Here is a 13,242-nt window from a genome sequence, read left to right as displayed (position 1 = left end):
AAAGAAGTTGAACAAGTAAATGAAGAAACAAGGTAAAATGAAGTAATAATGAAAGAAGTTAAACAAGTAAATGAAGAAAAAAGGTAAAATGAAGTAATAATGAAAGAAGTTAAACAAGTAAATGAAGAAAAAAGGTAAAATGAAGAAATAAGGAAAGAAGTTAGGAGAGAAAACCCCAACAATCCCCTCTGAGCAAGCACTTGGCGACAGTGGGGAGGAAAAACTGCCTTTAAACGGGCAGAAACCTCCGGCAGAACCAGGCTCAGGAGGGGACAGTCAACTGCCGGGACTGGTTGGGGGGGTTAACAGAGGTGGAGCAAGACGAGGCTACATCAGGTGAGGAAGCAGTAGCGTCTCTCCTCTGGAACAAGTGGAACCATTTTTTCTTTTTTTTCATGCACTTTTCCACGAGCGCTTTTTTCTCCACGATGAGATTTCTCAGCTCGTCGATGGTTTCTGCGTTTTTTTTCTTCAAGTTTCTCACATCTTTGTTCCATCTCTTCCAATGCTGCTTGTTGTTCTTCAAGCTTGTCTTTGAGTTGTTTGGATGTTTCCTCCTGTATCAGCTTGTCCTTGTGCATGTCTGCATTTCTCTGTTGGACCTCTTTGTGCTTGTCTTTTAACTGCTTCTTTCTTTTCTTGATTTCTTGATTTTTGTCTTCATGTATTTTGTCTTCTTGTTGTTTTTGTGACTGCATTTGAGTGTGTTCACTCTTCAAGTTATTGAATTCCACCAAACGCCCCTTAACGAGCTCGGAGTTGTTTCTCGCTATCTGATCGATCCTTTTCTGCATCTGTGAGCACCGTTTCTCCAGTTTGTCCCTTTCTTCTTCCACTTTAGTTGCTTTGTCCTCCAGCTGATTACAAAACTCTTGCAGTTTTAGATTTTTAGACTCAAAGTCCTGGACGATGCGTTTTCCTTCTTTCAGTCTTTCCTGCTGTTGCTCTTTCTGTTGAAGAAGGTCTTTATTTTGGCGCAGTGTTTCATCCAGGCTTTCTTTCAGCATGCGGTATTTTTCCTGCATGCTCTTCAGTTTGTGCTGCATGTCTTGTTGCTTTTTGTCCTGCTCTTCCTTCTGTTGGAGGAATTTATTCTTTTCTTCCACAGCTTCATGGAGCTGTCTTTGGAGGAGCAGATTTTTTCGGTCCATGTATTGGAGATCCCGCTGTATCTTATCAGTCATCGTTTTCTTGTCTTGGAGCTGGTTGGTCATTTCTTTTAGTTCTGCGCGCTTTTGCCTGTTTTCTTTATTGAGGTGCACAATCTGCTCTCGGGCCTGAGCAAACTTGATTCCCCAGCCCTCATTAATAATGTTTATGTCCGGCTGGCGCTGTTGTCTTTCTTCCAGCTCTTTATTTTGGGCTTCCATTCGTCTACACTTGTCCTCCAGTTGACGTTTTTCTTCTTCAATTTGTTGCATTTTTTTCTGGAGAAGGTAGTTTTCCTTCCTACTCTCCTCTAATGCCCTTTGGAAGGATGAGATGCCATTTGGGGAAATTGGCTGGCCACTCCAGGAAGGAGAGGCGGCGTAATCTTTTTGAATTGGTTGTTTTTTTCTTGGAAACATGTTGGAGTTTCTATACGATGACTTTGAAGAGCTTTCCAAATGTTTCTGTGGTGAACGTTTTGTATGCTGCAAACACAGATGCTGCTGAAACGAACTAAAACTTGCTGTTTCTCACCCCTATTTAAGGAAAAACATCAAAGGACTTATGACGTTCTATGACATCATCACTCCAATGAGATTGTCACAAGACGTTTTGGAATGGGGTGTTTTTTTTTAAACTGTTTTCAAACTTAACTTAAAATTTCATTGTTTCCTAGTTGTGGACTATTGGTTAGTCCAGCCGATGATGAAATTAATTGTCACAAACATCCCTAATATTACATAACAGACAACAGAAAACAAGACAGTTTTTTTTCTAATAGAGGTATAATAAAAGTTTTTTTTAATTATCCTACTTTTTATAAAAGAGAACATTTATTAAAGAGTATGTATTTAATTAAAAAACTCTGTTCATCTAAAGCAGGGGTCAGCAACCTTTAAGACCCAAAGAGCCATAATTGGCCTATCTGGGGTTGAAAGGCTCGATAAATGCACGGCGTTTCGCCGGGTACACCGGCTTCCGCGAGTGTGATGCTTATTTTGAGCGATGAAAAAATAACAAAATATAATTTTATTTGTATATTGCAAAATCACAATAATCTTCCAATTTAGAACTACAAGTAAAAAAAAAAGAACTGGCATAAATAAAATACACTTCAGCTAAATACTAATTTATTTTCCCAAACCACGCAGAGCCGCACTATAAGGACTAAAGAGCCGCATGAGGCTCCGGAGCCGCAGGTTGCCGACCCCTGATCTAAAGGCTATAACAAAAAGCTTCCTGCTGGAAAATGAAATGTCCCCATTAAGAGTCTGAATCAGGAGCCGATGACATTACTCTGTAAACTCTCAAAGCACTTTAATAAACAAGCAAACAGTTCCACCTCTCGCATTATTGCGTAAAGTTGACAGCGCGTCAGGCAAATAGGCAGGCTCCATCCCCGGCCTCTAGCGACTGTGGAAGTCGCTACATCTTTAGTCAACAAAAAACGGCATTCTGGAGAAGCCAGCCACAAGCAGGATCAAAGAAATCAGATCAAGGAACCTGAAAGACGCCAAGTAAGTGCAGCGCATCTGAATGAGTGAGCCCAGCAGCACCGACACACCTGACGCAATTCTGAGGAGCGCAGGTAAGAATACCTGTGCATGTCTGGTTGTGGAAAAGGAAGCGACATTGCATTAGCGCTGAGATGTTTTAAGAGGAGACACTGAATGGAATGAATGTTGGTTAAATGTGCAATGTTTTTGGCTGCGCTCTTGGATTGATGACTGCGCTGCGTCTTATTAATTATGCTGCTTGGATGATGTTCAAATGGACAATTAAAGTGCCGTTACGTTGAAAGGATTTTATGGTCAAAGTCTATTGTGGCTTCCAGTGGATATATGTTTTAATGGATGATCACTGAAGATTAAAATAAATAAATAAATAAAAAATCGAACAAACAAACGGGAAAATCATGAGTCAAACAGGTGATGATGATTGTTCCTCTAATGATTTGGGGGGAAAGAGAGAAAGAAAAATGACTGGAAAGGCATTGTTGAATAAAATCGAAAAATCACAAAATGAATGCAAAATATATGTTAATAAAATGAAAGGACTAATACAAAAAATGAAAGCGCTCATGCAACACAATGAAAATCTTTCTCAAATTAAGCAGTATTTGGTGGATTTAAAGGCACTGTGCGAAAAGGCTTCAAGTTCACATGTTGAGGTGTTGTCTTTGGTGCCAGAGGAAGTAATAAAACAAGAGGAATGCTTTTCAAGTATCATGAAATACACAAATGTGTTTTTAAATGAAATTCAGAACTGGATAAATCAAAGAGAACAAAATCCTGCTGTTTGTCCAAAGCAAATCAATTTATTGGAAAACAATGTTGCATCAAATACTGAGACAGAAGTGGAGGATGATATCAAGCCAAGTGATAGTGTTTCTGTTGTGATATTTTGATACCATGGTAGCATTTACTGAGTATTGTTTTTGATGATATTATACAAAGGACCCTGTTTCTGCAATGCCCTTTGTTTTAACCTCATCTCCTCTTGCTGTGTCAACTGAAGATTTTATGGTGTGAAAGTAGATACTAAGGTTGGAGGGAAAACACCAACAAATCACTCTTTTACTTATCACTCCCTTGCAGAAGATGTTTATGTGAAGACCATCTGGGTTGTGTCAGAACTCATGGATGTAGGAGACCTCTGTATAAGATTTATAGGCCTTGTGAGTGCATCTTTATTGCCCTAGCTGAACAAAGGATTCCAACTGTCGAAGGACACCACCCCACCCAGTGGGCAGGGTCTGAACTGAAACTTGTTGTCTGCCTATAAAAACTGCTGCACAAAGAATAAACTTTGAGTTAGTTTGGGATGACAATTTAGAACAGTCTCCGCGTCTTTTTGTTCTTCCAAACTGCTCCCGGTACTCCGGCCGGTGCTGTAATTAACCGTTGATCATACTTGAGAATATTTTAATTGTTATAGGTTAAAGGATGAACTCTGATGATGAAAGCCCACGCCTCAGAGAAACCCGGAATGGAGTTTCTTGCAGTTTCAAATGTTGAAAGCCACAAAACTTCTTCAAGATCTTCAACTTCATCTGTTCGTATGAAAGCTGAGGCAGAGTTGGCAGCTTTAAAGACGTGGGGAAAAGGACACTGTACCTGTCGATGCACGTTTCCCAAAATCTAAACGAGTCATATCGCTCCATGTTTGCTACTTTTGGTTTTTGGTTTTCTCCCGCAGAGTAAGAGCATCGCAGGAGCTCCTGAAGTCAAACGACGCCTCCCAGCACTCATTTATTAAAACGGAGTCGATGCCAAAAGTCTTAAACGTTAGAATCAAAGCAACAGCTGTGAACTCAGTCATGGTGTCATGTGCAGCCTTCATCTTACTGTCACTACTTTTTCATTTTAGGGTACGTGAGGTAAAGCGTCCGTCGATGTAGCTTGATTGTACAAAATTATTTTTCTACGTTATTAACAAAACAGAGCAGAGACTGATGCTGCTCCTGTCTGACCCCCTTGTGTATGGCACATGTGTATTCTGACTTGTGTGTGTGTGTGTGTGTGTGTGTGTGTGTGTGTGTGTGTGTGTGTGTGTGTGTGTGTGTGTGTGTGTGTGTGTGTGTGTGTGGCAGTCGCTGTGTGAGTGTGATATCACATCTGCATCACTCAAGCGTAGACGGGCCCGCGTCAGACAACAATAAACAAAAAGCAGAAAAAGGCCAACAGTAAAAACTCAGACTCCAGCATGAGCTCCTTCCTGCTGCTTAACCAATCACCTTCCTCCATATCATCACTGCTCCCTCCCTCCTCCTCTCTCCATCCTACACCACCTTTGTTATTTAACACCGACCCCCCCCCCCCCAAACTGATAATCAGACAAATTCCCAAACACCTGACTTCACTGTGTCGACACCGTTCCTGACCATTTCTGACCTCAGGTCAGCTCTGCTATTATCCTCACATTAAGGGTTCGTTCACCTGCCTGCAGATGATCTGTGAGCTCGTCGGTTGTAAATTAAACTCTAAGCACACTGAGGGTAACCGGGAGGCGTTCAGGGCCTGCAGTGCAGAGCTGCAACATGAAAAAAAGGGATGGGGGCTCAGATCTCCTGAACAGGGTGGAAACAACACGGTGGGTTTGTGCTGTTTGTGATTCCTGCTCCGTCACTCTGGTGGAGACGACTGCAGCTCAGCAGCGCTCCCTGCTGATCCTCTGATGAAGATGTCAACAGTATGTAAACTGAGCTGATGTGCTGCTGTTTGAGCCCACGTGGTAGCGTACGTCCAGTATGGGAGAACTTAGTCACCGGTGCTGTCTTTGCTTGTGCTCTAGCTTTAGCCTGTTTGATTGTTTGTTTTCTATTTTATTACTGCCTAAAAGGGGAGGTGGGGGAAACACATGCCTGACTTCTCCTGTCAGAGGTTTTGTAAGCTCACTGGAAGGGAAACGTGCACAATGTAAATCATAAAACAACTGACTGGGGCTGTGCTGCAGGTGGATCAGTGCTGTGGACAGTAGCTGTGGAAAAGAGACTGGACAAAGACTCTCAGCCTTAAATACAGGACAGAGGATGATCCGATCATCTTTCAGCTAACAGTGTCGAGCAGAAGGACGGCCGGCTGATGCGTCCGTACGAACCCTTTTGTACTCACTCCTGTGTATAAGGAGGCGGCGAGGGGTTGTGTAGTTAACCTCAGCACCACACAGCTACAGCAGAGGAGAGAACACAAACGAGTCCTTTCATTCGGCTCTGTTCTTTCTCCTTGTCGGTTTTATAAGCTAACACTAGAGGGCGCCATTGTGGCACATTCAGCGCTCACTCTGAGGTCACTGGACAGAGAAGAAAATACCAAACTGGGAGACGGATGGAGACGAAACATCTGGAAGATCAGAACTGTACATTTTTAAGTGTAAGAAAAAAAACAGACAAAATATTTGTAAATATTAAGTTTCTTGTTTATTTTATGTTTTGTTTTTTTGGGGTTTTTTGGAGTGAATGAATGATATGCTTATTTTGTGATGACAAAAGACAACAGGTGCAGTTTGTAATGAGAAGAAAAAAATGGCCGTTAGCTTGAGGTTTCAAATGAGTTCATCCTTACCACCGATCAGTTTTGTCTTTGTTTTTTCAACATTTATTTTATTTTTGTCATAACGTTGATCGTTATCATGTGACCATCCTGTAGCAGGAAGGTCGCTGTAGCAGAAGTCATCTCCACTGAAGCCCCCTCACAGCAGAGGGCCAGTCATGCTGTTTATTAGGATTTGCTAGTTTCCAGTGAGAAAAAACATTTTCATCAAGTTTTAAATCCTTTCGTTGCTCTTTTCTCTGCGATTGTCATAAAATCGTCGTCCTCTTTTCAAGCCTTAGCTCGCTTTTATTTTGAAAAATGAGTCTTGTGATCAGAGATGAATCTGTGCTGCATGATGTGCGTAACATCAGAGCGATAAAAGCCAGCTTTGCCTTTCAGTGATTCGCAGTAAGGACATAAATGACCTAAAATGAGACTGAAAAAAGTGCAGTCAGTTCAATGTTAGCTCACCTAACATGTAGCAGTGTTTACATGTAGCCATGCTTGACAGACTCCAGGGCTTTGATACCATAAGATGCCTCATATCCTCACAGACTCATGAGATCACACAGGTGGTCTGACCTGCTCGTGTCACACTGTGCTGTCTGTCTGTCCGTTGTTTTTCTCCTGCAGTGATGTTATGTAGCAGAAAAACAGTTGGATGCTGGAAAAGTGCAGAGCGATGGGTGACGTGTGGAGAACATCACAGTCTGTGTGTGTTCAACAGCTGTTAGAGCCACACTTTGTCCTTTCTGTGGTATAACTGCTGGATTTATTTTATTCCAACACTTAGAAACTGTCAGCAAAGCAAAACTTCATGATTGGATGATCCTGTGTCACGTCCACAGTGTCAAACGTGCACAGAGACAGTGACACCCACAGAGAAACCCTCAGCTTGGTGTCCATTGCAAATCTGCACCTGTTGTCTTGTTTCTACTTTCTTTGTTGAACTCAGAAACTCGAGACTTGAGATGAAGAAAAATGTTAAATAATGGAATAAAAAAAAGATGATTATTAAAAAAAGTAAAGTAAAATTATATAAATAAATGAGGTGATGATATTTCTGTTTACTTTAGAAGTTATTATACACTGTATGCTGTGATTCTGATCTGGGAAACATTAAAGACATTCATAGCCAGACTGCTGACTTTGTGTTTTTATTCAGTCGCCTAACAGAAGTGCAGTAAGAAACGATTTAGCCCATCCTGATTTCTTAGCTGTTTGCATATTTGCCACACTTACGTGTTTCAGATCATGAAGAACATTTTTATGATAGATAAAGATGACCAGAGTCAGTATAAAATAAAGCTTTTACATGTATTGCTGGGAGGTCGGCAGCTCCCTCCACTGCTTGGCCCTCTGTGAAAAACAACTGGGATCCAGCTTCCCTGTGATGCTGAATCATATAAGCGGAAGAACATAAATAGATAGAAGGATGGATGATTGTATTTTGTGTACAATTGTTGAAGTGTAAAAAGGGTTGGCCCTCCGTGGTGCCCTAAGCAAAGTTTGATTTTTGGAGCCCTTTAATAGTGCCAATAATAGTGATTAATGATCACCTACTATAAATGTATTTCATTTTCTAATGTTGATGTTGTTGTAATCCACAGTGAAAAATGTCATAAAAACAGAGAGAAACAATAGATCAAACCTGAGAGCTGCACAGTTGCAGCAGTGTGGTTTACGTCATTCTGTTGTCAGCCTGTTTTACACATCGGTGGTTTCTTATTGACATGTAAAAAGATCTGAAATCGTAGTAAATTCAGCTGCTATTGTGGGCTGGGGATGATTTACACTTAACATTTTAATAACTGGGTACTGAATGTCAGAGGCCCAATGTTCCCTCTAATTTTTCACGTGTCTGAGCGAACACACAAACTCCCTGAGCGATCCCTTGGACCAATGAGCGACATCAGACGTGTGCACTGTGGTCACGCCGGCATCGAATCCATCCAAGTTACATGGTTTATTAAAATAATCAAATTACAGCGTTTACATTTATGTTAGACTACTTTTAATTAACTGCTTTAGCCCATTTACCATGAAAATGTAAAAAAAAATCTTGTTCATGACCTGTGTAGTATGTTAACACTATTGGAAGTAAAAATAACTTGAACTCCAATTTCGAAAACACAACTTTCTTTTTTCTTTTATACAGCTCTGACTTGTATCATGAGTCTGTGGTCTGGGAGAGAGTCCTGTAACTCTCTGTCTACAAAATATAGTAAATAATGACCAATGCTGAGCAATTAATTATATAGTTACTTCTTCAAAAAAGTAACTCAGTTTGGCAAACAAAGTTTTTTGCAGCTACTTTTTTAAATGCAGCCAAGGCGTTTTTAAATAAACATTTCAAACTATTTACAGAACAATCAGCTGTTCTGCATCAAATCTGATGCCACACAAATTATTTGTTCCCCTCCAAAAAATAATTTCTGTCCACTATGAGATAAAGGAAAAGAACAACAGCCTGATACCTGCAGGCCTGACAGCAGGAGATGCATCACTCCTGTAACACCTGTAACATTCAGCAGTCGCCTCATTGTTCTGACACACACAACAAAACTACTGACTACACTACACACTAACTACACAAGATTTGCACTAAACGTTGCAAATCTCTCACATCTCAAAGCACCGCCATCACTCCTAAAACTTCCCCCCGTTTCTTAACAACTAGACGCCACGTTTCCATATCATTCTTTGATTGGTCGACATGGTACTTTTTTGGACGAATAGGAAAGGCAGAGGGGGGTGGGGTTTGTTTTTGCTCACAGGTGGAGAGCGCTTTCGAGTGTTTTCCTTATAAAACGCCGTTTTTACCGTTTCTTCCTGCAGTAAATATAAACAACGATAGTATTCAGAAAGAAAACAAAACATTGCAGATGTTTTTATCACAACTCTGGTTTTACGTGGTCTATCAACACAATTTAAAAACTGGTGTAAAGTCCCCAATTTTTCCGTCAATTGTTCCGTCTGTCCTGCTCACATCTCCAATGGTTGTACACGTTGTCATTAACATGGCTTCACTCCACATCAGCCACGCCGCTTTGCCAGCTAAAACACTGGTGTCGGCACATAAGGACGCTGTCATAGCCTGTCAACAACGTTGATTGGCTGCGCATACACGCATTATTGGCTGGACTATGGGATAAGGTGGCATCGTTCCCATATGGGAGCAGCCAGTCACTTACTGACCAACACTGCAAAACAGAATTGTTAAAGTATTAATTTTAATTTCAATTCAGGTTAGATTTTTTTTGGTGCGCAACGCAGAATTTCTGTGCGCAGAGACTGTCCCAGCAGTGCGCAGCTTAGAGGGAACATTGCATAGGCCCACTAAAAGTTACAAAATAAGCTACTATCAAATACATTTTCTGTAAACACATCAGAAGGTTATTTATGTGGCAAAAAGTTAGATCTATACAAAATGTTGCAGGGAAACAGAGAAGGAGCTCGTATAGGTTTGAGTTTTATTCACATCTATTGTGCAGGTACAAATAGCAGAGTGGAAAACTTTATATTTTGTGTTTGCAAACATTAATTTATGAAGATTAATTAACATGAGTGTAGCACAAAGTAAAGGTGGAAGCAGTATTCTGACATGACAGTGCAATCAAAACACATTTTGCCACAACAATCTGTGAATAATTGTGACAAACAACTGTCACTTTAATATTGGACAGACTAGTTGTGCAGCCCTAACCTGAAATATGCTGTTTGTTCTGAATGAAAAACGTTAGTCTTTGGTAAACATTTTAATCCCATTTATAGATGCAATATGTTATTTCAGTTAAGACTAAATGTTACCACACGTTCCCATCATTAGAGCGCATTTAAAGTGTGGAGAAGTCTGTGAAGGTTCTCAGTCATCCAGGTCATCGTAGTCTAAGGAGCTTGGAAAGAAAAGCGTCTGGACTTCTTTGAGTTACTTGAAGACGTTTCACCTCTCATCCGAGAAGCTTCTTCAGTTCTAAGGGTCAAATGGTGGAGAGTCCAAGCTGTATTGAAGAATTTCTAACTTCATGTAGGCTAAACAGCGGCCTAGAATTAGACTCAAAACCCTGCAGTTGCCCAAAATAAAGGGGGCGTTAATGTACCAGATTCTACAGAACACCAGAAATAACTGCTAAGATGGGTCCAACACATCTGAGTTCATGCTGGAGGAACTGTGGGACACACTCTGCCAACCACACTCATATATTGTGGCTCTGCCTTAAACTCTGTGTATTCTGGAGGCAGATATTTGATGCTCTCAAAGACATTTTCCAAGGTAAATATTCCACTAAGTCCTACAGTAGCAGTGTTGGGAAGGATTGCAGAACATATTGACTGCAAAGCCAAAAGTTACTTGCTAAATATATGACTCACTGCAGCCCTAAAATGCATAACTATCAGATGGTTAAAACCAGATATAATCTATGGATCCATGTCTGTCTGATGGAACAAATTACATACTCAGACTACAGAAACAAGTCTTTGAGAAACGGTGGGGACCCATGTTACCTTTCCTATTACAATGAAGAACACCACCTAGTTTTGTGAGCTCTCTCTCTCTCCACACACACACACACACACACACACACACACACACACACACACACACACACACACACACACACACACACACACACACACACACACACACACACAGCATGTTATGCCAGTTTCAGCTGAAACTATGTTTCAAACCATAATCCGGGTTTTTAGTTCACCATTTATGAGGTTTCAAGAAGAAAATAAAAGACAGATCTGAATGTTTGAAAATGTTTTGGAAAGATTCTGTAAAGATGAGATGAAAAATACTCAAAGGATAAATTTAATTGGTTTATTATTTAGATAAGAATAACAAGCAAGTAAAGGAAGAAACAAGGTAAAATGAAGTAATAATGAAAGAAGTTAAACAAGTAAAAGAAGAAACAAGGTAAAATGAAGTAATAATGAAAGAAGTTAAACAAGTAAATGAAGAAAAAAGGTAAAATGAAGTAATAATGAAAGAAGTTAAACAAGTAAATGAAGAAACAAGGTAAAATGAAGTAATAATGAAAGGAGTTAAACAAGTAAATGAAGAAACAAGGTAAAATGAAGTAATAATGAAAGAAGTTAAACAAGTAAATGAAGAAACAAGGTAAAATGAAGTAATAATGAAAGAAGTTAAACAAGTAAATGAAGAAACAAGGTAAAATGAAGTAATAATGAAAGAAGTTAAACAAGTAAATGAAGAAAAAAGGTAAAATGAAGTAATAATGAAAGAAGTTAAACAAGTAAATGAAGAAAAAAGGTAAAATGAAGAAATAATGAAAGAAGTTAAACAAGTAAATGAAGAAAAAAGGTAAAATGAAGAAATAATGAAAGAAGTTAAACAAGTAAATGAAGAAAAAAGGTAAAATGAAGTAATAATGAAAGAAGTTAAACAAGTAAATGAAGAAACAAGGTAAAATGAAGTAATAATGAAAGAAGTTAAACAAGTAAATGAAGAAAAAAGGTAAAATGAAGTAATAATGAAAGAAGTTAAACAAGTAAATGAAGAAACAAGGTAAAATGAAGAAATAATGAAAGAAGTTAAACAAGTAAATGAAGAAACAAGGTAAAATGAAGTAATAATGAAAGAAGTTAAACAAGTAAATGAAGAAAAAAGGTAAAATGAAGTAATAATGAAAGAAGTTAAACAAGTAAATGAAGAAAAAAGGTAAAATGAAGTAATAATGAAAGAAGTTAAACAAGTAAATGAAGAAACAAGGTAAAATGAAGTAATAATGAAAGAAGTTAAACAAGTAAATGAAGAAACAAGGTAAAATGAAGTAATAATGAAAGAAGTTAAACAAGTAAATGAAGAAACAAGGTAAAATGAAGTAATAATGAAAGAAGTTAAACAAGTAAATGAAGAAAAAAGGTAAAATGAAGTAATAATGAAAGAAGTTAAACAAGTAAATGAAGAAACAAGGTAAAATGAAGTAATAATGAAAGAAGTTGAACAAGTAAATGAAGAAACAAGGTAAAATGAAGTAATAATGAAAGAAGTTAAACAAGTAAATGAAGAAAAAAGGTAAAATGAAGTAATAATGAAAGAAGTTAAACAAGTAAATGAAGAAAAAAGGTAAAATGAAGTAATAATGAAAGAAGTTAAACAAGTAAATGAAGAAAAAAGGTAAAATGAAGTAATAATGAAAGAAGTTAAACAAGTAAATGAAGAAACAAGGTAAAATGAAGTAATAATGAAAGAAGTTAAACAAGTAAATGAAGAAACAAGGTAAAATGAAGTAATAATGAAAGAAGTTAAACAAGTAAATGAAGAAACAAGGTAAAATGAAGTAATAATGAAAGAAGTTAAACAAGTAAATGAAGAAACAAGGTAAAATGAAGTAATAATGAAAGAAGTTAAACAAGTAAATGAAGAAACAAGGTAAAATGAAGTAATAATGAAAGAAGTTAAACAAGTAAATGAAGAAAAAAGGTAAAATGAAGTAATAATGAAAGAAGTTAAACAAGTAAATGAAGAAACAAGGTAAAATGAAGTAATAATGAAAGAAGTTAAACAAGTAAATGAAGAAACAAGGTAAAATGAAGTAATAATGAAAGAAGTTAAACAAGTAAATGAAGAAACAAGGTAAAATGAAGTAATAATGAAAGAAGTTAAACAAGTAAATGAAGAAACAAGGTAAAATGAAGTAATAATGAAAGAAGTTAAACAAGTAAATGAAGAAACAAGGTAAAATGAAGAAATAATGAAAGAAGTTGAACAAGTAAATGAAGAAACAAGGTAAAATGAAGTAATAATGAAAGAAGTTAAACAAGTAAATGAAGAAAAAAGGTAAAATGAAGTAATAATGAAAGAAGTTAAACAAGTAAATGAAGAAAAAAGGTAAAATGAAGAAATAAGGAAAGAAGTTAGGAGAGAAAACCCCAACAATCCCCTCTGAGCAAGCACTTGGCGACAGTGGGGAGGAAAAACTGCCTTTAAACGGGCAGAAACCTCCGGCAGAACCAGGCTCAGGAGGGGACAGTCAACTGCCGGGACTGGTTGGGGGGGTTAACAGAGGTGGAGCAAGACGAGGCTACA

At 38.1% G+C, this 13,242-nt stretch overlaps 1 protein-coding gene across 1 annotated transcript; it reads right to left on the bottom strand.

The window, feature by feature from the left end:
• Positions 1-332: 332 nt before the first annotated feature.
• On the bottom strand, positions 333-1,568 carry LOC146675331 (uncharacterized). The gene has a single exon (XM_085402501.1). It carries the CDS (start codon positions 1,566-1,568, stop codon positions 333-335), a length of 1,236 nt encoding a protein of 411 aa, XP_085258627.1.
• Positions 1,569-13,242: the final 11,674 nt, after the last annotated feature.

Source organism: Rhamphochromis longiceps, linkage group LG3 (genome assembly GCF_057381845.1).
Source record: "Rhamphochromis longiceps isolate RC_006_pf linkage group LG3, R_longiceps_female_GT1.1, whole genome shotgun sequence".
In the NCBI taxonomy this organism is placed as follows: Eukaryota; Metazoa; Chordata; class Actinopteri; order Cichliformes; family Cichlidae; genus Rhamphochromis; species Rhamphochromis longiceps.
This window is presented reverse-complemented; position numbering and strand designations above follow the sequence as displayed.